Source organism: Diaporthe batatas (genome assembly GCF_019321695.1).
Source record: "Diaporthe batatas strain CRI 302-4 chromosome Unknown Contig00014, whole genome shotgun sequence".
Taxonomy (NCBI): Eukaryota; Fungi; Ascomycota; class Sordariomycetes; order Diaporthales; family Diaporthaceae; genus Diaporthe; species Diaporthe batatas.
Genome location: NW_025408561.1, coordinates 1517459 through 1542847, shown reverse-complemented (window position 1 = coordinate 1542847; position 25389 = coordinate 1517459). Strand labels below are relative to the sequence as shown.

The following is a 25389-nucleotide window of genomic DNA, read 5'->3' as shown; positions in this document are numbered from 1 at the left end:
GGAGGGAATCCCTAGATGGTATCTCTACCTGGAATCTACTCTCCTCCGCTTGTCGTCATCGTAGCGGTCCCTCTCCCTCGAGTATTCTCTCTTTCTATCCCTGTGTTCGTCACGGTCCCGCCTAGGCGAGCGCGACCTGGATCGCCTCCGACCCAATGGCATGGCATTTGCGCCCTTGCCGCCATAGTCACCGCCTCTGTCGCCCTCTCTCTCGCCGTCCCGATACTGGTCCCACTCGCTCCTCTTCCTCCTGGGGTCATCGTACCGGCCCCACGCGCCCGTGTCCTCGCTCTTCAGGTCCTTGTACTTTGTGGCGCCCCTCTTGCCCAGCTTGGTCATGTCGCGCATCTGCAGCGCCTGCGGCAGCAGCTCGCGGTTGCGCACGTCGTCGGCGAAGCGCGCGCCCATGATGTCGCGCTTGTCGAGCCCCTGGGCGGCGGCCTCGTCCTGGTAGAAGGCGCCCTTGTGGAAGTACTTCTGCATGTAGCCCATCTTGCCGCGGGACTCCTTCTCCTCGCGCTGCTTCGCGACGAGCGCCTCGTCCTCGGCGGCGCGCTCCGCCTCGGTCAGGTTCTGGCGCCGCTCCTTCTCCGCGATCTCGGCCTCCTTGGCCTCGATGGCCTCGCGCGCCCGCTTCAGACGCTTCAGCTCCCGCAGCTTCCACGCCGCGTGCTCGGCCGCGGGGTCCAGGTCGTCCGTGTCGTCCACCTCGTCGCCAGACCCCTCGTCGTCGTCCCAGTGCTTCTTGCCCGCCGCTCGCGCGGCGAGGTCCTTTTGGATCTGCTCCTCGACGATCGCGTCCGCTTCGGCGCGCCGCTTGGCCTCCTCCTCTTCTGCCTTCTTCGCTGGGTCCTCTTCCTGTTTTGCACGGTTGGCTTTTGAGATGAATTTGGGTCGCACCATCAGCCGCCTCGGGGCCTCCTCCTCCGAGCTGCTCTCCGCCTCTGACGAGGATTCACCCTCGCTGCCGCTCTCTTCTTCTCCTTCGTCCTCTTCGCTGTCTCCCTCCTCGTCCTCGGTGACGAAGCCTTCTTCCTTGGCTTTGCGCTCGATCTCGGCGCGCTGTTTCGCTGCTGCTAACTTCTTTGCGTCCTCGCTCGCCTTGGTGGCGCCGCTACTTGTGCTGATGATGCGCCCCGCGCTGGGCACTTTTGGCGGCGGCGCGATGGTGCGCTTCTTTGGGGGTTCAGGCTTGACTTCTTGCTCGGCGCCGCTGTCGTCGGAGTCGGAGGACGAGGATCCCCCCGCTGCTTTGCCGGCAAAATGGCGTCCCGGCCGGACGGGATTTGCAGTCATGCGTTTTGGAGGCATTTTCAAGGTGCTGTCTCTTGGGGAGGCGGGAGGTGGGAGGTGGGTTGTGACGGCGAAACTTTGAGGTTTGATGTATTCCGTAGAGGCGCTGCTCCAGCGGCAGGGGGTGGGAGCAAGGTTCCTAACAGCGGGTTCGAAGCTCCCTGGCGCTCACTTGCTAGCGCCACCTCAGCAGTCATCATCCCTGCCTCCATGCGCGTGTGCTCGGCTGGACGTCAGTTCAATTATTCCATCTCAGCACTACCTAGGTACATACTTAAGTATCTACAAGAATACCAGGAGAGTACCGGAGCAAAAACCAACGCTTTTTTCTACAAACATATTATATACCTCTGTTCGATGCAGAAACACCGAATTACCGGCTTGAAAGTGTAGGCAGTGACTGCAGTTTATGATTCGATTAATACTTTATAGGACCATAGTTGACCCCTTGGGTAAATTTAAGAGTATACTAGTATAGATCTAAATGTATACAGGTTTATGTCTACCTGGGTACTGTACATTTGTTCTTTCAAGGTCAGAAAGACATTTAGAGCTCACATATGTGAATGCAAGGGTCTCTATGAGTACCTACCTAGGTACCTAGGTATGTACATAGCATGTCAAGGGAGGGATTGGGTCGCAAAATCAATGCGATGCAACGAGTGAACAAAATGCTCAACTCGCTCAAAATACCCCGAGGTCATGACTTGAAGCTATGGCAGACTTTTCAAACGAGGCCACTCCATGGGCTTGATGTTGAAACCCCTGAGACTTGTCAACATCTAGGTACGTACTTAAGTATTTGGGGCTCAAGGAAGGATCAGCAAATAAGCATCAGGGACACGGTGTGCCATGTCCATTCGACATCAATTGACGTGTTTCATTCGTATAGAATCGTCTCAGAACGGAGCCTTAGTGGCAAGATTCCTGTAGCTTGAGCATCGATCAATCACGATCGGAGACCAGTCACCTCTAGTCTTGGTACTGAGTGATGCTGAACATTTTTCGGTAGAAATGACAGCATTTGTGTTAGGGCTGGAAGGAAAGAACCGCGAGAGGCTCCAGGGAGGGAGGCTCTGTAAGAGGTCTTACATAAGTACTTTCGCCTGGACAGGAGTGGGGTGTGATGAAAGGGGTGTGAGACGAAGCTCCGAATGTGGCTCGCAGCAGCACGCCGCCCAACCACTTTTAAGGGAAGACGAATCACCAGGCGGCAGCGCTTATAGTGAGTGTAGTTAGACGCTGTACTGATTTCCTGGGCTCCACCCCAATCGTTCCCACAGAAGGTGACTTCTCTCTGCTGCATGAGCACTGGGGCTGAGAAAGATGGGCCCGGCTTTCTATACCAGATAGAGACGCCTGCATGAGAGCCAGCCACTCCATTTGTTTACTTTCGATACCAACTCCAGTCCCTCCCGGCGCCCATTTAGAAGCATGCCTCTCTGTCTCACAATTTATTCTCTACAACCTAGATCGCTGTACAGTCTTCTTCTAGCTTGTTTCTCTGTGATTGGTTTTCTTACACTTCTTTTTTGCCTCAAATCAGGGCTTACGGTCATCGGTGCCACTGCATGTGAAAGATAGTGGAAGCATAATTTGTCTTGCGTAGGTACTACCTCACACCACTGTTATCATATCTCGCTGACCCCAATGAGGAGTATAAGCTGTTCGCTACCGTCTTTGGTGTGACCAATTTGCGGTTCTTGAACGCCGGGACACAAGGCCCTCGCAACAAAAAGACGGAACATTTTGCTTGTAACAGTTTCTGGCCATGGTCAAACGAAACGACGTCGTTGCCATAATAGTGGTGCTTCTCATCGCCTTCTTCGCCCTCTTGGTATATTTACTTCTCCGCCTAGTTCGTCGAGCCCGGGACGGAGGAACCGAGAAGTCGTACGCATCAAGCTATACAATTTCTGAGTCTGCTGGCCCGGACCCAAGGCCCGGCCCACCCGGGGGTCCCATGAACATTCCACCACCACCGGTAGACCCAAGACTAGGCGGACAAGGAAATATGCCTCCCGTTGGCGGCCCGGTACCAGTACAGGGCTGAGTCGTAGTCCACATCGCGAGGAATGACGGGGTCCGTTGTGCAGGTCCTGTGGCTGTCCAAAGAGATGGTACTGGACAGGGTCGAGGGGTCAATGTAAATTTAGCTTGATAGATAGCAGAGTGCAGGTGTCTGAATTAGACGTCATGGTGGCAAGACCCGGGAGGCAGAAATTTGATGCTCATGAGGGAACGCTACATGTCGATACAAGATTCACAGACTTTTCGAGAGAGTACCAATGCCAAAACTCTCAGGCTCTTCAGGATGGAAGCAAGCATGAATTCATTATTTCACCAGTAGGCTATTTTTGGCAAGACGATTTGAGGCTACCAAAGAGAAAACTTTCAACCGTCACGGCTGGGACGCGACAGCACTCCTCGTGGCTTAACTATCAAAGCGGCAGATCACAAGACCGATCATTCAACTTCCAAGGTTGTCAATATGAGAATATTTATCAAGAATTGGTACATTCTCAAAAGCCGTTCGTCCGGGGTCCAAGCCTCTTGTGTGTTGGCTGAGGATTTTGGCCGACTCCCAAAGTTGGGCAAGTAATGCGGCGCAAATCACCTATTACCTAGGGAGGCAGCGAGCTGTAACCTCCACCCCTGACACCCAGCCTTATTGCTGATACCAAGATCATCGCCTTTCAGCTCACGATATCACCAAAATTAGGCAAGCCTGTCTAGTAGCTATAGCTGACAAGAGCCAGTCTGCACTGGCCGAGCCCAGTGATATGACGGCGGACGAGGAAGATGCATGTGTTCTTGGTGATGGCCTTCCCCTGCTTGATTTCGAAGAACTTGCACACGGACCAACGACTCCTGACGGCATATATCTATGTTATTTAAACTCTGGGTCTTGATTATTTACTACTGTATGAAGGCGCCATGTATATCTTTGGACGTGTATGGAATAGAAGCGATGCCAGTCATGCGTTGTATGGGTCGCATGGCTCAACGCTACCCTAAGGTAGAGGACATCTGGAGTGATGTACGACTCCCACCAGCGAATCGAGTACTTGACACTTAGGTATGACCAGTCACTTTGACCCTCAAAAGGATTATGGCAGTATAATGGAGCTGTATCATTACCACGAGTATATTTGATGCTAGTTCCCTATCATCTTAACTGTGGAGTGTTCTCACCTCCAGCACAACCAGCCGCAACAGGCAAGCTTTCCGCCTTTCCCCGTATATTTGACATCAAAAAACGCTCTGAAATAAAAGTCATCCATCTAATCACTCTTCTCCGGCTACTATTGCCTCGGTCTGTCTGTCATACATGTCCTTTTGTACCTTTTGGTACAATTCTATAAGTCTTTTCTTATCCTCAACGGTCCCAAGCGATGCAACCACGAATTCTTTGTTCAGAGTAAAAGTGTGCTCAAAATTTATATAGCAGTCATCCCTGATCTTGTATTCTATGTTTGCCATTTTGGCAGGAATCGGGGAATGCACCTCCCTGGCAATACGCCGAAGCGAGCTCTCCTCCGAGTAGATGGCCCCATGCGCGCGGTAGAACGCCTTGTGCTCCCTCCCATTCAACTCCTCGTGCCGGCAGAGGCAGACACATTGTGCCCAGCCATGTTTAGAGACCGTCAGGACCAGAAGAGTGCGTCCGCGGAGAACCTGATTGTGGTGGTTGCTCGGGACTCCCAGCAAGCGACCGCAATGAAAGAAGCTGCTGTCCGCCTGCTGCCTGTACCTGGGCGGCCCTCTGCTTCCGAACTTGACGGTCTCAAAGCTGTCTGGCTGGTCTTGCTCCTCTGAGGAGCCGTTCTGTGCGTGTGCCATTGCGAGAGACCTGTCTTCAGTTCGCTGACCCTCGTCTGTACAGTTGGCTCTTGCAACCCCGGCGACTTCTTCAAAACGTGGATCCTCGGGGAATCCTTTGTCGACGTCTTCGCTTACGTACCCGGCCCTTGATTCGATCAAAGTCCTTTCCTCTGGATATGTAAGACGCGGATCGGTGGGTATGTTTTGCGCTATGGCACCGACAATCTCGGGCTCGTTCCTTGTTTCCGTAATAACACGCTCGGTCGCTCCGCCTACTGTTCTACGGGGTCAGTAAGAAGCGAGCAGTCAACGTCTAGGGGAGCTCGGCTCACCTACTTGGCCCCAAGTGTTGCAGGTTCTGTCTTGTGCAATGTTCTGCCAATAGATATTGAGATTGTTTATTGTGTGCTGGCCTTGTCGCTCACTTCCCGACATAGTAGACTGATCGCATTAATCAAGATTTTTGCATGCCTCTCCGTCGCGCCACTCCTCCCAAGCATGAAGAAGGGAAGTAAATTTGCAATGACAAGAGAACAAGCCTGAGGGGTGCGAAGGGGGGTACGTGACTCACTCGGGTATAGCAGGACGAGAGCCTGTGTTTTAGCCCTTACGTCCGGAGGCCTTTCTTTAATTCAGATAGGCAATTGAGGTGGCTCCTCCCGTTTCGGGGCGGAGGAGGGGTACATAGCAGGGCGAATCACAACAAAGCACAGCCTGCCTAGGGATCAAAAGGAAGATCAAGTATTTCTTATCACCATGGGATCCAGGCAGACTGCGCCAAGTGCATGACCACAGTACACCTACAGTGCGGCCTACCTAGGCAGATCGACCTGTCTACATAAAGCTGATGTGTTTCCCAATGCCGGCCGAGGTCAAATATATATACTCTCAATCTAGCCAATGCTCTGCGATCTCGCACCTCCAACCCAAAGATGGCCGAAGTCGCGGGCCTCGTCCTCAGCGGTGTCGCCCTTGCAAGCTTATTCAAAACCTGTCTGGAATTCATCGAATACTTTGACGACAGCAGAGACTGGATGTTCGACTTTGGTCTGACAGTCGCCAAAATTGATCTTCTGAAGACACGTCTCAATAAGTTGGAGGATGCAATTTCCTCGGGTGTGTCAGCGCGGGACTTTCCTGTAGAGCAGTTGCACTGTGCTGCAAGTGAGGTGCCACATCACCCTGCGGGCCAAGCCATTAGCCATGGGTTGAAGGGGGTTGACGACATCATGAAGAGAGCCAGTCACCTGTGCAAACGATACAGCCTAAAGCCTCAAAGCAACGACTGGCCAGAAATTGATAGCCTGGCCGGGGAGAGGACTAGTGCCAAAGAGCGGCCCGGCCAGAGGCTGACAGGCAGAATCCTTCTGATTGCCTTACGGGCAACGTGGGCAGCCTACGATAAGAGGAAACTCGAGGTATTGATTTCCGATTTCGATTTCTTCTTGTCTAACTTGGAAATCATCGCCTCGAGACCGACCATTGCTCAAACATCGTCCTACAATCTTGAGGCCCACAGCATCCACTCCCAGTCGCCTCTGGCTTGTTCGGCATCCACACTCGAAGCCAGAATTGAAGACCCAGCTTCTCCCAATACCACATTGCGCAATATGCCCTCGAAGCCTGAACATGACCCTGGATTACAAGGGTCTCACCAGAACAGGCCGTTCCCTAACTCTGGCCATAAGCGGCAAGGAAGCCAGTCTGCGTCCGTCCAATTCTTTCCTCGGGCTAGTACAACGCTGCCCATCCAACGTTCAAGCGCCCCAAACTCCACGAGTTCAACATATGCGGAAAATCAGGTAGAGGGACATTCCATTGTTAGCTTTGGCGATGAAAGAGCTCCGTTGCAGGGGGAGACTGGCAACTACTACCTGAGCAACCACATACGTGACCATGCCTTCGTGCAGGCTGGTCGAACCAACGAAAGTACGACTCATGCCATGATCAGCGCATGGGTAACGATCAATCAGAAACAGAGTAGCGAGAAAGATTGAGACGTGGTATGAGGCGGGAATGCATTTTCCTGCGATGCCTTTTGTTGTCAAAGAAGCCACTTCCAATTGTTCGAGTCTCTATTCCGGGTGTGCTCAAGTGCTCTAATGGTGAATACAATGAAGTCCTCTATCATTGAAGCCAGTTTACAAGATGTTAAGGTATCTGATGCCAAAGTCTCACCCTTTTTAGTTCCAAAGTTCCTTTTCTTTTTCACCTCTTTAATTTTTGGCCCTGCCCGCATTTATTCCAAAGTTTCTCATTATTTCACCCGGCACTTCATTTGATACACTAAATAGATTTACAGGCAGTAAGGTAGTAGTCGGAGTATTAGGCTAATTAATTTCACTTCTATTCCATATATATAGTTTCTCTTCTATTCCATATATATGCAAGGATATACCTAGGTACATGGCGCCTTTATATGGCGGTACATGCTCAAGATCCAGCATTTTTAAAAAGAATAAGATATTAGAAACAGTAGTTAAAATACGATAGGTGCTTATAGCCTTACCCTTGAGATGTGCAGACAAGGCTAAGGGGTATCGTCTTGATGGCGATGTTGACTATATTAGATTTTAACAGACCATAGTTAGGCAGTTTGCACATGTGGTTCCAAAGTTTGCTAATAACGTAGCCTGGTATCTATGTCAGACCGCCTTTTCTTTTCTATGGAACGCTCAACATCTCACTGTTTGCTTCGTCATGTTGAACTTTAAGAAAGCAGTCGATTTGTACCTAAGATCTGCCTAATGCCAGTGTCTGTTACTTGAAACTTGCGCGGAAGGTATTTAGATGTCCGTGACGCAAAACACGGACGTGACATTACGATATAATGAATAAAAGTCCTGTAATTACTTTGAGCTAGCAGGGGAAAAGAATAAGAGCAACCATCTGTGAGAAAGTAGATTTGTGATCTTCGGAAATTCAAATGGAACTAAATTTCATTCGGCTTCAATTTACTGCTCGGTTCTTCACTCCAGAGAAGCAGACCACTCGGGATCAGGCTGCCACGGCGTCAACCTTGGAACGCCCATTCCATAACAGGACATAATTCCCCTGCCGAGCCCAAGGCATACATACAGGTAGTCTATCCTAGTCTGATTTGAATTGCTCCTATCTGCCCGTACGCCGAGTGAGTCAGACATGACATGGAGCTCTCACCGTGACAGCCTACTGACAGTCGATCGATCCAGGAACGGTGGGTTCGAGCACCCTCTGTGACTTCAGTAGCTCGAAACCCATTTCTTGCCGGGAGGAAATCAGGGCGAGCGCCATTGGATACTGTGGAAATGCTGTGTAACGACTCTGTAGCCTGGTCACATGCACTTTTGTGTTGTCAGACTCCACTTCAGCCATGCTCCAGCTGCATGCTGCCTAAACCAACGCAAAGCTGCATCACAAACAAGCCGAGCCCGGCGGCTAGGGAGCCTGACAGTACAGTACGCACATGAAGGACAGTAAAAGGCATATTCACGTTCTGCAGCCCTTTTTATATACAAAGCGCGTGACAAGGGCTTTGATTTGCTAGTTCGGACCGCACCGTAGATCGCTCCACTAGTTCAAGGCAGACAGCCGGTATCTACCTAATAAGGTAGAAACCGCAGGCAACCACCACCCGGCCTAAGGACGACTGCCCAAGCTCCTGTAATTAATTCTACTACAAGTATGATCGCCTTCGACGGCTGTTTTTCAAAAATTTGTTCCCCGGTCGGTCATCCTTTCTCTCTTTCAGCACAATCCCAAAGTTGTACGGACAATTGCTCTGCAGATAACACTTCACAATGGGTTCCGTGGGAACTGATCTTGTCAACACTATGACTTCCTTGCCCGACGTGGTAGAAAATGCCGTGACGGCATTGTATCGGCATGACTGTGCGAACGCAGGCAACTATGGACCGGAATGTCCTCCGAGATGGTCCAAGTTTGCGAGCCATGAGGATGACCAAGCTCATCTCAGGAATGCTATACAGAGCGATCCCATCATTCATCGCCATTGCTTCAACAAGGACGACAAGAAATGTTTGTGCTCCCTTCCCATGCACTCATCCATCAACGTCAAGCATTCCCACACATGAGTCGATAGACTAAAGGAGGTCATCCCTGGGAGCTGGTTCCATGGGTTTTTGTTCCATGCGAGCTTGGAAGATGGATGCTAACTGGCACGTTGAAGGGGTTACAGAGTCCTTTACCGTTCAGGATCCGTTAATGCGCAACCACCTTCGTGTTGCACTGGCCAACTATCAGGACTTCGACCTAGAGCTTAAGAATTGGACGTTCAAGGAGCCCTTCTCACCAATTGTACACCGCTGGGACCGTCTGAATACTCTACGCGAAAATACCACCGAAGACAAGTCCAAGAAAGCCATTGACCAACTCATGAACTTCCTTGGGCCAATTCTCGCCCCTTCGATTGGATCCCTGCTGCAGACTAAGGCAACGGGCAAGGTCGACTTTGAAAATGTTTGGCAAATCTTCCCACCCGGCGAGCTCGCAGTCACGTCGTTCTTCGGCATTCAGGCGGTCACTCGCATACTCCGCTATGAGTTGATCCGACCACGCTGCGACCCACCGTATTGGCAAGTCGAGTTTGAATATCTGGACTGGAACGGTGAGCGTTGCGGTTACACGTCTGCCAAGTCCAAGATCAGATACTTTGATGGCATGAAGTTCGTGACAAGCCTTGGCGTGTAAGTCTACCCACAACGATTCTCATGATCAGATAACGTCCCGACGTCCTATGGCACAACATCCTAAAGGAGACTCTCACATTTAATGAACCTTCCTCGAAGTGGCTGCCCCAGTGGAGAGCCTCCGTGACAAGAGCATCTAGGGGATCAGATACTGACCATGATTAGATACCCACTTTCCTTCAGTCCCTCAGCCTCGGAAATCAAGCAACGAATCACCGCAAGAGGTCGTAAATTTGAAAGCCTCAGAGGCTATCACTTCAGGACTTGCGTCGGAACCAAGATCCTTCTCGAGACCAAGTGCCCAGAGGAGAGGCCGGTTGCAGGCCGAGTCATTATTGACGCGTTCGCCTACTACACCAGCAACAATATTGTGAAACCAAACTTGAGGTCCTTGGAGGGCACCGTTGTAGCCGAGGTGGTCACTGATGCATCTGAAAGTGATGCAGAGGACAATGATGAAGAACAAGACGACTTCAGGTCTACCACCAGTTCTGACGACTCCGAGGATAGCCTCTCCGAGCTGACTGCCGTCAAACCGTCGGGTGGTTCTTTGAAGCGTACCGAGATCATAGAGCCTCTCACGGATGAGCAGTGCCTCTTGGCATCCCCTTGGCTCAAGGGTCTGGACCTCAAGAGTAAGGACTGGGCTCAATTCAATGTCGACGAGCTGGACGAAATAGTCTGGAATGATTCCGCGTTTGACCATCTCGTGCTTCCTGGAAATGAGAAGGAGCTCGCGTGGGCTTTTGTCGAGAACAAGGCATTGTCAAAGAACCAGTTCGATGATTTCATTCCGGACAAGGGCCGAGGCATTATCATTCTGTGAGTTCTCTTTACACATCAAGCCCTGCTACCCCTCTTATGTCCACCCTGTCATAATACTGATGCAAAATGCCTCAGCATGTTCGGACCTCCTGGGGTGGGTAAGACATACACAGCAGAAGCTGTCGCCGAAAAGTCGCGTGTTCCACTTTATGCAATGAGTGCGGGCACGCTTGGCACGAAGCCTAAACAGATAGAGGCAGCCCTCGAGCGTGCCCTGGAGCTCTGCAGGCTCTGGAACGCCATGCTCCTCCTCGACGAAGCAGACGTCTTCCTTAGTGCCAGGACCGACACGGACCTTGCCCGTAACGAGCTCGTCGCCGTCTTCCTGACCAAGCTTGAGTACTACCAGGGAATCTGCTTCCTGACCACCAACCGCATCTCCAGCCTGGACCACGCATTCCAGTCTCGAGTTGACCTGTTCCTCCCGTACCGGGACCTCAAGCCTGAGGCGCGCAGACAGGTCTGGGAGAACTTCATCAATCGTGCTGGGGACAAGCAGTTTGATGTCGACTCTGCAGGCCTAGATGAGCTGTCTAACATTCAGCTGAATGGCCGTGAAATCAAGAACCTGATCAAGAGCGCACACCTCTTGACACTGAAGGGTGGCGAGAAGATCACCAAAGACCGGCTAAAGATGCTGGCTGAGAACCGTATTAATGCGCTCGATGCACTCAGCGAATAAACGCGGTAAATCAGTCTGGTCAACTTTGGTTTTGGAATACAATCATTGATGACAGCACAAGCAGACGAGTGAGAACACTGGTGGCCCGCAAATAGACTGTAAATGAAATTAGGGGGAAATGCGTTTGTTTTCTGTTCTTTTTGGCAACCCTTAGATAGTGTGACTTCTATCATGGGAAATACATAGCCTCTCCGTCTCTGTTTTTCTCTTGAAGAAATAAAAATCAAAGATGGACGGTCCATGATGCCAGCTAGCGATAACTACATTTTAGCACTGACTGATAGCACAACGAAGTACGACCATCCCTCAGAAAGAGCCCGAGGTCAAGTCAAAGATTCATTTTTCATTTGTGCGTATAGTTAGACTTGAAGATGATGGTTCCCTCAACCTTCTGAAAGGAGGAGTACCAACTGAAAGCAACACCACTGGGTCTGCTCAGTGCCAAGGGAATTTTGCTGCTTGCCACTCTCCAGATCCGAGTGCTCCTGCACGTTCCGAGCTGACTTGGGGAAAAAGGCCTCCCGAGGGATGGTACCTATGGCACGTAATGCAGTACTGGGCCGGGATCGCAGACGCAACCTGGGTGTCCTGCAATACAAACAAGCCAATGTGAAGCGTGGACCAGTTGAATGCAGTGCCAAGCTCGACACACTCGACCACTGCTACCACACCTCGCCCACCCCTCCCGACATGGGGGCGCCGGATTATCACTCGGCAGATCGTAGATCCAGTTTCAGCAGCCATGATATGTAGAGCCTTCACGTGGTGAATCATCCGACTGGTCGGAGGCCGGGTGTAACAATAAAGTGAACGCCTGGTTTACTCACCGTATTACTTAATACAGACAGGCGTGGGAACTGCATAAGCAGCTTGCTATGCGCCATGACTATCCCCTCACCTAATTTGTAGATACTCAGTCATACAGTCAGCCGATATGTCATCGACTCGGACTATTGCACATACGCCCCGCATGGCTTCCGAAGCCTGCAATGGGACCAAGTGTCTGCCACACCATGAATTGTCTTATAAACCTCCTAAACGAGTCTGATCCTTCGATAGGCTTTCAAAACATATTCCTTGAGTATATTCGTTGAGAATCCTTTGTCAATATGCTTGTATCTCTCAACGTGGTTCTATCTGCTACAATAGCAGCCGCAGCTGCTATCCCTGGGGCAGCACCTAGGTACGCAGGTAATACTTACGACTATGTAAGTGATCTTGAAGACTCTTTGGGCAATCTCCCTCACTTTATCAATGTCTGAGACTGAATACCGGGAGCTTCTTCAGATTATTGTTGGTGGAGGCAGTGAGTATCCTCAAGTTCCCTCAGTACAATCCGACTGCTGAAACCATTAAAACAGCCGCAGGGGCTGCTGTCGCAACTCGATTGAGCCAGAAGCTGAAAAATAGCAGCATACTGTCAGCTAGAGTTCCTCCATTTCCGTTCATGATCTGCCAATTGTGTGAGAATTACGCTGGCTTTGGGCTAGTGCTCCGTGATGGTTTTCATTAACGCCGACCCATAGGCTGATCGAGGCTGGACCGGCTGCTCCAGAGGAGCTGAAGATCAATGTCCCAGGGATGTTTGGGTCCACAATTGGCGGACCATATGATTGGAATCTTACCACCACGCCGCAGCCAGAGCTAAGCAGTCGGCGGGTGAATCTCACGCGTGGAAAGGTCCTCGGCGGCAGCTCAGCTCTAAATTATCTGGTGTGGAACCGTGCCTCTGCCCCTGAGTATGATGTGTGGGAGACAGTCGGAAATACCGGCTGGAATTGGGATAGCATGGTTTCTGGGATGGCAAAGTCAGAGAACTTCACAGCAACCAACAACCAGGACTACTACGGCAGCTTCGGGAGAAGCACACAAGGACCCATCCACAATGTCGTTGAACGTTACAGGACAGAGCAAGTACTATCGTGGGTGCCGACTTTGGAGAGGCTTGGGCTGTCGCATAACCTGGAATCCCTGGATGGCAACCCGCTCGGGGCCATGCTTCAGCCTAGCAACATTAATCCGGACAACAACACAAGATCTTATAGCGCCAGCTCGTATATACCCCACGCTGGATCGAACCTCGTCCTTTTACTATCCACCCGTGTGGCAAAGATCAACTTGGAGGCCCCCTCCAAGGAGACAAAGGCAAGACGCAATTCAGATGGTAGCCTCGTGGCTACCGGCGTTACGCTGCAAGACGGGTCTGTCATTATGGCGAGGCAGGAGGTGATTCTTTCAGCGGGATCACTCCAAAGTCCAGGACTGCTCGAACTATCGTCAGTATCTTGACTTCCTATTGAATTTTCTCAAAACGTTCCGAATTTATTAACCCAGGCCCCGTGTCGGGTGAAGTTAATTAACACATACCAGCGGTATTGGACAGAGAGATGTACTCGACGCAGTCGGCATCAATCAACTCATCGACCTTCACGGTGTAGGCGAGAACTTTCAAGGTGCGTTCCATGTTTCCAACAAACTCTGCCAAATCGCTGGGGCATGATGACTTTTGTATCCTGTTGCGCATTTTTTCTCGATTGTTTTGTTTACAAGCCCAATCTGCCTCTTTATAAGCCTCAGTGAAAGGTTGAGTTCCAAGGTTAAATACCCGAGAAGCCCCTCGCCCCCCCCCCCCTCAAAAAAAAACATGTTGCTAATGGGCGGACACTCCACTCAGACCATGTTGGCGTGGGAGTCACACACCAATTGAAACCCGGCTACAACTCACTGGATGTTTTCAAATACAACGCCACCTTTGCGGCTGAACAATTGGCCCTGTGGAAGAAAGGTGATCTTTCTAAATACGACACAGCCGTTGCCAGCGTCGGTTTCCTGAACTGGAAACAGCTTTTGGGTGACGACACGGCCCTTGTTGGCCTGGCTAAGGCAGACTTCGGCAACTCGACAAACGTGATTGACCAGGCGAAACTCTCATTTTTATCGGACTACAATGTTCCACAAGTGGAGGTCATAATGTCAGAAAATACGAATGGACCAGTATACCCTCCGCTGGACGACCCTCTCTATGGCTCCGATTTTGTGACCATCACGGGAATTGCAAGTAAGTGACCCAGGTGGAAGACTCATTTGTTTTCACGCGGTCTTTAGCAGAGTCTAATTGCAGTTTTCTCATCTTCACCTAATTGTCACATCCTTTCTTTGTATTCGAACGGCCAGTCTCTTGTGCAATAGCGACCTTGGAAGTAGAAGCCTGACTAACGCCTGTTGTTCTAGTGCGACCGCTAACGCGGGGGAGCGTACATATACGGTCGTCCAACATCAGTCAGAGCCCAGATATTGATCCTCGCTACGTAGCAAACTCCTATGACATGCGTTCACTGGTGGAGGCAGGCAAGTTTGCACGCAAGATTGCTCAAACCGAGCCCCTAGCGAGCCTACTGGTCGGTGAATACGCACCAGGTTTTCCGGCAGTCAGTACCGACGAGCAGTGGGAGAACTATATCCGGAAAACTATGCGCACCATATATCACTTTTCTGGAACATGCGCCATGTTACCGAAGGACGATGGTGGGGTGGTCGATCCACGTCTGAGAGTTTGGGGAACTTCGAACCTCCGAGTTGCTGATGCAAGTATAGTATGTACCGTTTTTGCTCTCCTATCACATTAAGCTTCCAATACTTGCAAATGGGCGAGTCAAGCAAGCTATTCAGCTGCTTACTTACTATTACAGGTTCCGGTGCTCGTTGCATCACACACGCAGACTCTCATTTATGGGATCGCGGAGAGGGCCGCGGAGATCATAATTGAAGACCATGAAGGAGATTAAGGAACGGGCGCCATCGCAAAATTGTGGTTTCACACTTCGATATATCATCTATGAGGGTGTCTTGTAGGAGGGTGTTCTATGAGAGGTTGTGGGAGCGATACCATAGACCCGTAGCGGACACCCGAGCGGTTGGGATTCACGCCTTGGTAGTCTGGTTATGTTTGCCCTGGAGCGTTTGCAGTACTGTGACGGTCGGAACTCTTCACTGATGTGACGCATGGAACAGTGTCTGGATACTCATGGATACCGTGCCTAGGTACACTCTTGGTGCAATGACATCGGTCTACTTTCCTGCCTGCTCCAATTGGCTTGCAGTGTGACTTGACGAGGTGGTCCCTTTCCCACGTAATTAGCTGATTCGGCCAAATTTAGAAGACGTGCATACAGCTTCGCACCTCGGTAAACACACGGACAAGAACGAAGTCACTTGCCTGGACTGGTAAGCGCCGTGAACAGAGAGTAGGCATTTCAAGCTCTTTGCACCTGTGACTTGTAGTAGTATTAATGTATCTCCTCCACTTCAGTCACTCAAAAGTTCTAGTCACACAGTCGCTAGCGCAGTCAAGTCCAAGGCACCTGTAAAACACCAGTGCTGGCCCAAGGCAAGTCTTTCTGTTCTTGTAAATGCGCCATACCACAAGCCATGGCATCGCTCCTGTCCAAGTATGGGCAACTCCTCAGCACATCCGAATCTTACTTTCGCAAAGGGTAAGCATCACCGACGCCGCCTCAAAAGGGCTCAAGAGACTTCTTGTCCAAGTTGCCCCCTAGAAACACCGAGAATATCACTCACGTTCTCCCACATGTGCACTGCCACCCATTCGAAGATGCTCCAGAAGGAGACTGCAAGAGGATTAACACGTGGGGACGCCGAAATATTAACGGGGTTCGGGTCTGTAAGGGATCAATGCAAGACAACCGTTCAGCGTATAGCGAATAAGTGCAGGTAAGGTTACGTGGCACGCAAACTCACATCATACAAAGCTGGGAGACTGCCTGGATGAATCGCATTTGGAGTCGAACGATCTTATCTCCGCAGCCGGCAAATGGGTACACCGAGCTAACAACATTAGAAGTGCTGATGTTCCCTAGGGCAGGCGAAAGAGCGAGAACTGGGTCAGATCCAGAGTTCGACCTCGAGGCAAACGAGAGCTTCTGCTTGAACAACTTTCAAGGTTGGTTGATGATAATCCGGATGGGATGGGTGGCCAGAAACATGAGCTCTGGCACACATCGAGGATCATTGTAACAAGTTCTCTCAATTTAGTGTGTCGAATCTCGTTGCCAGGCCTTGGTAATGTTCTCGACCCAAAGCCGCGAACAAAGCCGCCGGATCCACAGTCAGTACATAGAGTCGTGGTTACAATCCAGCCCTCGCTGAAGTATCAAAGCGCTTTCAAAATTGTACCCCTATATATCAAAGATGACTCTGAGAAAGATGACTCGGTATTCTACTCAATACCACCTACGGAGTCACCAATATATCTACCAAAGCCCCAAACCATAAGTCCCAACAACCCTTCCCTCCTCCCCATCCCTCTCCCCAACAACACAGCCGACGATGATCTCAGCGCCCTTTTCGGGGCCCTGTATGCCTCTCGCCCTCGCAAGCTCAGCCTTGCCCGCGCCCATGAAGTTCGTCGCGTTCGCCCCAGGGTCAGCGCTCCACACTCTTATCTTGGTCTCGAAGCCCACACCTCCCACGTGAACTCTAGGCTCCGCCCCATATCGCTTCCAATACTCGAGCATGAGCATATTCAGCGCCGCCTTGCTTACTCTGTACTCAAGCGGGCTCGTACCCAGCACAGAACGATAATACCGAGAGGACGGGTCCGCCGCTTCGGTGAGCGACCCCATCGAGCTGGACACGAACACCAGGCGCGGGTCTGTCGGCTGCGCAAGCAACAAGGGCAGGAACGCCTCCGTCACGGCCGCAGCGCCCACCACGTTGACCTCGAGGTCTGTCCTCAGCGCGGCTACCACCCCGCCGGCGTCCGAGAGCGTGCCGGCGTTGTTGATCAAGATGTCGAGGCGCCCGTGGTCAGCCCGGACCCTGTCCGCGGCCGCGGCGATCGACGGCGGGTCCGTCACGTCCAGCTGGATGGCCTGCGCGGACCCTCCGGCCGATCTGATGGCCATGGCGGCACTCTCACCCTTCATGAGGTCGCGGCTGCCCACAAAGACGTGGTAGGTCTCCCCTTTGGGCCCGCGGCGGGATATGGCTAAGGCTTTGGCTGTCTCGAAGCCTAGACCTTGATTTGCGCCTGGTGGGCCATGGTTTTGATCGAGTCAGATAGGGGATCAAGATGGCAGGGGGATCTTGTTCTATGCTATATCATTTCTTACCTGTGATCAGGCACAGGAGCCTCTTGCTGGTGGCGGCCATGGTTGACTCCAGGACGTAAAGTTCCAATATGAACACGGTGGTCAAATCACTAGACTAGAAGTAGTAGCTACAAGTGTAAGTAAATCACCTCATACACGACAACAGTAATTCATAGTAAGACATAACAGCCTGGTCCATACCTATGTGGTTTCGCTTCTATTTCATATATCCCATGTCTAAGGATATATATAGCACCTTTGTATAATAGTAAGTACTTAAGACCTAGTGCTTAGAAAGAATATGATGTTAATAATAATAGTTATGATATGATGGGTACTTGTGGTCTTAGCCTTGCGACGTACAGACACGGCTAAGGGGCACCGTCTTGATGACGGTGTTGACTAGAATCGTGGATACAAGTAGCCCACGGGCTAGTCGCCGGTCCATACTTGGTACCTATTTAAATACTTTTGTAGGTCGGCCGGGAGCTAGGCGGACTTTAGCATGGTAATCGCCGGTCATCAACACTCGATACCCACAAAAGGATTTTAGGTAGGACTCGCTTACTCCTAGGATAGTGAGGGGCCATTGCCGATTTATCCTCCATTCATCAGCTTTAAAAATTGATAACGAGGCTCAGTTGGGTCTTAAGAGCACTGTGTGGCCAATCTCCGAGCCGTTCGTGATCCCCTGGCCGTGACAACGAGGTCCTGTAGTAGTATGACTGGCGGTACTGACGTGCAAGACAGATTAACCAATAAACATGCGGAGTTGGGTCTTGCTGCTTCTGGGCTGTATCCTTGTCTAGCAAAATGTATCATTGATAAGTTGCCTGCACTAGATGAAACATGGCCTGACAACGCACCCTCTCCCAGCTTGCTGTATGTGTATTTTAGGGTAGGTATTAGAAAAAAGAAATGACAGATCTATAATTGAGGGTTTCAATGTGATTTGCTTTCGCCGGTATCGTTGCCACTACATGTGCTGGTGTTTGAGTAGGTACCTATCTAGGTAATGAGTGCGAAGGCACCCGGGTAGCCGCGCGATGCAAAGAATTCGATTACCACATACCAGAGTACCTAGGCATTTGTTTTCTTAAACTTAAAATGAATTTGACCATTGAAGGGCTACAAAATGTAAAGTAATATATACAGATAATTCGACAAGGTGAAAACTTTGCTCCTCCATCTGTGAATACCTTCAATATTTGTATGAAATCCATTTATGCGCCAATCAAAAAGCTTGCCGTGAAACTCCTGACAGGCCCCGCAATGTCAGCGTGCGACGAGCAGTGTGGTTCATGTTGACCTCACCCCATGATCCGATCCCATCTGAGATCGTCTTTCCAGTGATAACTTCGTACACTCAATCTGCCTTTACTTCCAAATTGGCTTTGACAGCCAGTCATCTCAGCAAACTATCCGGCCCGTGCTGGTTTTTGGAACGCTTGGAGCGAGTGAAGTGAGCCCTCGTTTGACCTTCCGCGGCCTCGTCGCCAGGGACTCCACGGCGCTTGCCACCTAGGTGCCGCGGCGGTAGGGCACCGCTCTGGCTGGGCGCGGCCGCCGGGCCCGGCTGTTCAGCTTCGGACCGTGCGGAGTCGTCAACATGAAATCCACTGCCAAAGTTCTCGGACAGGCTCGCGTTGGGGTCGGGACCGGCTATGTGTCTCGGGGGCGTGGTAGGTGTGGGTGTGGGTGAATCATGCTCTGACCTAGCCTGGGCAGATCTGCTACTGCTTTCTTTGTTCAGTTTATGCATCTCTTCGATATTCTGTATGTGTGGGTAGAATTCTTCCTGGGCAGGGCCCTGACTAGAACTCTGTGGTGTTGCCCTTGAAGTTCGAGACGCTGCCGAGGTGCTCTGCGAGGTGCTTTCTTGTCCAGCTTGGCCATTTTTGGGCTGTGCCTTTGTCTTTGGATCTTTGGGTATCTGACCGTGAGAATAGTAGTATTTCGATCGGTGCTCTCGCTTGGCTTCAAATTTCTTGACGACGTCATCCGCTGCGTCTTTCAATAGCTTAAAAAGTTGCTCAACGCCATATTGGATCATGACTGTTTCTAATGCTGCTGCAACTGTCCCCTGGGTGAAGTCATCGGATTTTATCATATGATAGATATCGTATTCGAATTGCAATGGATAGTCGGGAAGTATGGGATGCTTTGGGACCGGTATTGTGGAATCTTTATCGCGGAGATTCCTCGCCAGGCAAGCCCGGTGCACTCGGATGATTATGCCCTCGGTTGTTGAGACGGCGGTAAACACCCGGACTTCGTCAAAAAACTTTGCCAAGTGCTTTGGCCCGGCTTCGTTGAAGAACTCGTACATGTTGTGCAGAGACTGGCTCGCACCATTGAGAGCCTGATACTGAGAGACTGGCTCTAGCAATGTCTTCCATGAGTTCTTTGATTCGATCATGAAGAAGTGAAAGGCGCGAAGTTGTTGAGCATTGGCTTTGCCTTCGTAACACATGATATTTTGGAGCGGTTCCGGGAGATACTCGAAACTCCCGGTGTCCATCAAAGTGGTCGTGCGAAATGCGATAGCAATGTCGGGTTTTGCCTTTGGCAGATGTTTGCCGTCTGTTTCCAAGAATGCTCGTGTTGGCATCGGCGAGCAATTCCACGGCCTCTCGACTGCAAAGTCCAAAACTCCTCTGCTGCCGTAAATGAGGCGGTGCCGATCTACCATCGACATCATGAGGGTTCGCTGAAAAACAAACTCCTGGGGATCGACTCTGCACTTCTCCAAATCATCGTTCCATTTCCTGTTGTCGTCCGACTCCCCTTGTCGGCCAGTCTGGGTTTGTAACAACAGGATCTCTTGGCGAAAGGGGTCAGTTGTAGCATTCCAATTCACATTCCGTTTGTTGAGACCGTTCTGTTGGTCTGCCTCCTTGACGAGCCGGCCTGCTGAGGAACCCATGGATGGATTCGCCAGCACCTTACGGATGACCTCCAAAGTCGACTCACTAAGGGGAGGCAGATAGCCAATGCGTTCGTAGTACAAGCTCGACGTCTCCGTGCAAGATGATGCAGACTCGGGTGTCAGAGAACGCCGTGGGAGACGTTCTATAACAAGATCTGAATCGGCGTCGGGAATAGTCGTGGGAGGGTCGACAACTGAGTCGCTGTCCAACGAGCTCTGCTCCTGGTTCGCTGCAGCCGATGTAGCTCTAGCCGGCGTTGTCGCCGTCGTGTCCAGGGAGGGCTGTTTGTCCTCTCCCGGCTTAGGCCTTCCAAGGGCAGATTTACGACCCTTTGCTCGCTTTTGGCGGTTTCGCCTCTCAAACTCTCCCAGGTCGTTCTGACCGAACTCGGGGGATGCTTGAGCTCTTGTACGACGAGCTACGGGGCTTCTCAGGGCCACGCCAGCTCAGGTCAGAAGCTGAAATTGACATCCAAATGATCTTTAGGCAAGCAAATAACTCACCCGCTATTGCGCCGTCGCATCCTTCCAGGTAAGAAAGGTTAGAGAGCAGGCTGAGTTGGTCACTGCCCCTTTTCAACGTGGAGGGAACAATGAGGAGATCACCAGCCCACCTGGTTAACGAGGGTCCTATGAGGCGGCTCGGGGCGCGCGGGGTGTCAACTCTCCGGCTGCAGTGTCCCACACCCTCACAGGATGGGGACCAACAGTTGCAGTGTTCCCACACCATCATAGGATATGAATGAACAGTTCGTCCTGCGCTGCAAGCTGTCCTGCTTCTACCCACCTGCGACTTCTTCCGAGCTCACCAAAATGGTCGATGGCTGTGGGGGTTCATTGTGGGCCTCCTCGGGTCACAGCATGGACTGAATCAGCGTCACAGTGATCAGAGCAGGAGCAGTATCGATTACGGACAGTATCGGTTTGCTCAGATAAGTCAATTCTATCCGGCTGATCGCACCTTTCTATAGTTCCATGCGATATGCGATATGCAGCACTCGCATCCATGCTATTTCCCACACTCCAGCGATCCGCGGCTCATGCATGCACGCGCAGCAGGCGCAAGCATAGAAAACAAAACAAAAGGGGGTATTTCCATGACAGGTCCCAAGTCCATCCCGCCAGACAAAACAAACGAGCAAAGAACAGGTTGCCTGAGAACAAACCTCCCAAAGACAAAAATCAAGTGGTATCGTGACACATATGACCGTGCTTGGTGGTGACGCTCAACACCTCCCCGCTCAAAACACAACACCCTTTTGTCCCTGAGAAGCAATTCGGACCAAAAGCAGAGGCCCTTCCTTATGCCTTTCCCGCGCGCAAGTCCAGACCGACCCATCCACTTTCCCAGTCACAAAATCCTTCCATCCGGCCCTCATGTGGGCTTCCTGAACAGCCTTTTTGTTCCTCCCACCTTTCCCAATTCGCCGAATTTCCCGCTCCCGTGGCCTTGGTCTCTCGGCGGGACAGCCGAGCCACTACTAACGGCCCGGACCTTCTCCTTGATGCTTTCGACCCAGTCCAGACTCTCCTGGGGGATGTCCTTCCTCATGCTCCTGGGCCCCGCCATGCCAAGCGAGCTGTCCTCCTCGTCCCAGCTTAGACGCGAGCTCGATCGTGACCGGCCGGTGCTGCCTGATCCTGAAGATGGCGGCTCCGAGGCCCGCTGATTGCCATAAGCAAGCGGGGTCGCAGGCAGTCTTGGTCCCAGGAGGTCCTCTCCCCCGCTGGGCTGTCGCTTCTTCTTGACATAGATGGGGCTGGTTGAGTCGAGCGCTGAGCCCGGGCGGCGAGGCGGGCTGGGACGGACAGAGGGGCTAGCTGATGGTCGACGAGTGCTGAGCGCGCTAGAGGATCGGGGGATGTCCCTCACCTCCACCTTGCTTTCACTCCCTCGGTGTGATCGTCGACCGTGGTGAATAGCATATTCTTTGAGATATTCTCCCAAGTCAGCCCAGCCGCCACCTACACGGACCATGACTCTTTCACCATTCTCGCCGACGCAGCGGATGAAAAGCTTGATTGGAGCCTCCCCATTCGCTCTGGACAGATGGTACAGCTTGATGTCTTGATTCCCACGCTGGTGTCGTGGCCGAGGTGCCGGTGCAAGCATGAAAGATGGGGTGCTGGCTCGCGATGACATGCTGGCGCGAGAGGACATGCTGGATTTGCTGCGAACAGTCCTATCTGCCGTCGGTCTTGGTTTGGAGTACGGTAGCTGTAGATCCGGAGGGTTAAGATGGTTGACGGTGGGGCGTGAGCCAAGCTGGATTTTGGCCGGGATATTCTCCAGGATTTGACTGATCTGCTTGCGCATGTGGTCATCCTCGCCATTCGCCTGGCTCAGCACAATAGGACTTCCCAGCTCCTCTGATGTACTGTTGAAAGATGAGTCCAGCGAGTTGTCCTCTGAGCTCTCGTCCTCGGGGTACTCGAGGACTGGCGGCATGTCTCCCACCGGCATCGATGTCGACCTTATTTCTCTTGGAGGAGTATGCGGAGAGGCGCGACTCCCATTTACCGGTAAAAGGTCCGGAGTCTGCAATGGATCTCTAGGCTGAGCGCGAACGACGGTCGAGGCGTCTGAAACAGCAGTTCCCGGCCGGTGATTCTCGTCGGAGCCAAGCGCGTGAGCGCCATTGTCCAATGAAAGGTGATCAGCGTCGAGGTCGTCCAAGTCTAACGCCGACTCATCAGCAACGTGTCCGGCGGTGGTCCGCGTCGAGCCTCGGTCATTTGTGATAGAAATGATTGGAGATCTGCTCAATGCATCAGAGTGCTCCACACTGGGAATTGGCCGATCAGCGTCATCCATGCCATCGTCTTCGAAGCTCCGAGATCTACACCCATCGGGATGATCAACGCGTATAATCGGCCCTGGCGTAGCGGGCTCTTCTGCCACAATTTCTGTTGCACCCTTTTCAGTTCCAGCAGAGTCTGCCTCCTTCTGCATGGCTGCAACTTGCTCGTCTCGAAGCCATTTCTCATATGCCGCGGTCCATTCCGCGCATTGGCGCTCCACAACCTCCATTCGGTCAAGCCACTCGTCAGGAAGGGTATCATCCCGGCCCTCAAGGTTGTCAAGCATGTAATCGAGTGTGCGCGCAGCTGTTGAGACTTTCTTCTCTAACAGCAGCTTCGTGACTTCATAGTTGTGCTGGGACGGCACCTCGTCGGGTTTGAGCTCCAGCTGTGGGTCCTGCACCTGAGCCTTCGACCCTTGCTCAATCATGGCCCAGGCTGACTTGATCGCAGCCTCAGCCTCAGCAAGAGAAGACGTCCACAGAGGAACGCGCTGAAGAACCGTTAATCGCGTGCTCCATGCGTTCATAAGTCGTAAAAGCCTAGAGAGATTCGGCAATGCCTGCACAACCGTTGCTGTGATGACGGCCGTGAGGTCATCCATTTTCACATACGAGGTAAGGGAGCCCATCCCAAAATGGCGGTCGAAGATAGGGCTGGCTGGAGTCCCGGGTCTCGAGAGAGGCATGATATGGTTGTGCAGCACGTGCTGCTTAATGTCCTCGATTTCGAGCTTGTCGAGCTCTTGGTGTATCTCTGCAATGCGCGTTTCGTAGCGCGTTATGTCTGATTCCAGCAGGCTCCCGTTGTATACCTGCTTGGGGCCCGCAGCATCGTTCTCGGGCGCGGGTTCGACAGCCGACCCGGCCCTGCCGCGCGACTGAAGCCCGCCGGGAGTGGAACTCGGCGCCTGGAAGCCGAGGCCCCCCTCTGTGGGCCAGGGCCAGTCTCGCAGCTCATCAAGCCATTCGTAAATATTTTTCGAGGCGACGGCGGCCCGCAGCGCAAAGCTCTGTTCGCTGGGTGTCGCGGCGTCCATGCATGCCTTGAGCGGGCCGCTAGGCGCACGAAAAGTGTCGATCGCGTTCATTGGGGAAAGGCGGGCTATGAAATCATCGGAGTGTTGGCGCTGGTGCTTGGGGGACTGAGGTGTCGAGTGATACTGTCGACTCGAGGGCAGCAGGCGGGCCCCCAGCGGGGGAAATATCGAAGGTTCGGTCATGTTTGCGGTCTCGTCAGACTCGTCAGACCGGTCAGAGAAGGTGGTCAAAGATGTGGTCGTTGCAGCAGTGGTCGGTCACAGGAGACATGGCCCTGTGTTGGGTGTTCCAGCTTTTATGACCCGGTAAATAAAGGATTGACAGCGAATGGACGAGTAAAGCGCATAGTTGAGGCTCAAACGAGTGTTTGGGAGACTCGGATGGAACAGGTGAGCTGAAGGGCCGTTGCCTGTCCCAGCTGCCGTCAGACTGTGCAACTCGGCCTGGATTGGGGGTTCCAAAGACGGGTAGCGGATGGCGCGCAGGAGGTGACAGAAGGATGGCCGGGCGGCTCGGGGGCCAGGGGCGAGACCGACGGCGGAGACGGGCGGACAGGTACAGGAGCAGCTGCGGCCACACGGAGCAAAGCACGGCGCCTGTCGGTTCGTTGTACAGCGGGGCACGAGTAGGGTTTCGGCCACGGCGGTTGATAGGGTCGTGAGGCACCAGAGGCCGCAGGGTCTGGAAGCTGGATGCAGGGGGATGGGCCAGAGTAGGCACAGGGAGGGGCGTGTGGATGCTGGACGTAATCCCGATGCAGATGCAAATGCAGATGCGATGCGATGCGATGCGATGCAGATAGAGTCAGTGCAAGGAGTCGGTGATGAGCTGGCTGGCCGACCTGGGTGAGAAGAAGGTGTGGACGGTCTGAAAGAGAGATAGATTATGGAGACGAGGTCAGGTTAGAGATGAGGTGCTTGCTCTCTTGCTCTGGCGAACTGTGCCCAGGGCCCAGGTACGAGACGAGAAGTGGGGGCTGGGGAGGTCTGGATGTGAGACACGGGCGCAGATCAGAAACGAGCGGCTGGATATGTCCTGTGTGTGTTGTAAGACACGCGAGAGAGAATAAAGGGAGCGAGTCACAACGATAGGACGAGAGACAGACACGCAGGTCAGGAAGAGAGAGGGAGCTGAGATGGGCGACGTGAGAGATGATTCGTCTCCCGAGGCGATGCCAGCTTCGCGCCCATCCTGG

The 25389-nt window shown here is 52.3% G+C and overlaps 6 protein-coding genes across 6 annotated transcripts; 2 read left to right on the top strand and 4 right to left on the bottom strand.

Annotated features, from left to right (window-relative positions):
- Positions 1-24: 24 nt before the first annotated feature.
- On the bottom strand, positions 25-1311 carry KVR01_011127 (uncharacterized protein; the record flags this gene model as incomplete). Its single annotated transcript, XM_044784114.1, has 1 exon — positions 25-1311. One exon carries the CDS (start codon positions 1309-1311, stop codon positions 25-27), a length of 1287 nt encoding a protein of 428 aa, XP_044640274.1.
- Positions 1312-8623: 7312 nt separating this feature from the next.
- KVR01_010886 (uncharacterized protein) lies at positions 8624-11626 on the top strand. Its single transcript, XM_044785413.1, has 4 exons — positions 8624-9135; positions 9287-9803; positions 9972-10628; positions 10707-11626. Exons 1-4 carry the CDS (start codon positions 8898-8900, stop codon positions 11311-11313), a joined length of 2019 nt encoding a protein of 672 aa, XP_044640033.1. The 5' UTR covers positions 8624-8897; the 3' UTR covers positions 11314-11626.
- Positions 11627-12225: 599 nt separating this feature from the next.
- KVR01_010765 (uncharacterized protein) lies at positions 12226-15098 on the top strand (the record flags this gene model as incomplete). The annotated part of the gene is made up of 8 exons (XM_044792497.1): positions 12226-12521; positions 12601-12619; positions 12727-13052; positions 13101-13589; positions 13684-13766; positions 13988-14371; positions 14545-14906; positions 15003-15098. Exons 3-8 carry the CDS (start codon positions 12895-12897, stop codon positions 15096-15098), a joined length of 1572 nt encoding a protein of 523 aa, XP_044639912.1. The 5' UTR covers positions 12226-12521; positions 12601-12619; positions 12727-12894.
- A 1485-nt stretch (positions 15099-16583) lies between these two features.
- KVR01_011085 (uncharacterized protein) lies at positions 16584-17484 on the bottom strand (the record flags this gene model as incomplete). The annotated part of the gene is made up of 2 exons (XM_044784564.1): positions 16584-17362; positions 17445-17484. The coding sequence occupies 2 exons, from the start codon at positions 17482-17484 to the stop codon at positions 16584-16586; spliced, it is 819 nt and encodes a 272-aa protein (XP_044640232.1).
- Positions 17485-18521: 1037 nt separating this feature from the next.
- On the bottom strand, positions 18522-21227 carry KVR01_011086 (uncharacterized protein). Its single transcript, XM_044790636.1, has 2 exons — positions 20857-21227; positions 18522-20779 (listed from the first exon to the last, which is right to left on the bottom strand). Exons 1-2 carry the CDS (start codon positions 20874-20876, stop codon positions 18829-18831), a joined length of 1971 nt encoding a protein of 656 aa, XP_044640233.1. The 5' UTR covers positions 20877-21227; the 3' UTR covers positions 18522-18828.
- A 28-nt stretch (positions 21228-21255) lies between these two features.
- On the bottom strand, positions 21256-25364 carry KVR01_011093 (uncharacterized protein). Its single transcript, XM_044784309.1, has one exon. It carries the CDS (start codon positions 24374-24376, stop codon positions 21728-21730), a length of 2649 nt encoding a protein of 882 aa, XP_044640240.1. The 5' UTR covers positions 24377-25364; the 3' UTR covers positions 21256-21727.
- Positions 25365-25389: the final 25 nt, after the last annotated feature.

Bases quoted from the DNA above. Each gene is read 5' to 3' on its own strand.
- KVR01_010886 (XM_044785413.1), top strand. From the start codon at position 8,898: ATGGGTTCCGTGGGAACTGATCTTGTCAACACTATGACTTCCTTGCCC. The intron at 9,136-9,286 runs GTTTGTGCTCCC...GGCACGTTGAAG, and splicing joins CAACAAGGACGACAAGAAAT to GGGTTACAGAGTCCTTTACC. The intron at 9,804-9,971 runs GTAAGTCTACCC...GACCATGATTAG, and splicing joins TTCGTGACAAGCCTTGGCGT to ATACCCACTTTCCTTCAGTC.
- KVR01_011086 (XM_044790636.1), bottom strand. From the start codon at position 20,876: ATGCGACGGCGCAATAGCGG. The intron at 20,780-20,856 runs GTGAGTTATTTG...GGCCCTGAGAAG, and splicing joins ATGCGACGGCGCAATAGCGG to CCCCGTAGCTCGTCGTACAA.
- KVR01_011093 (XM_044784309.1), bottom strand. From the start codon at position 24,376: ATGACCGAACCTTCGATATTTCCCCCGCTGGGGGCCCGCCTGCTGCCC.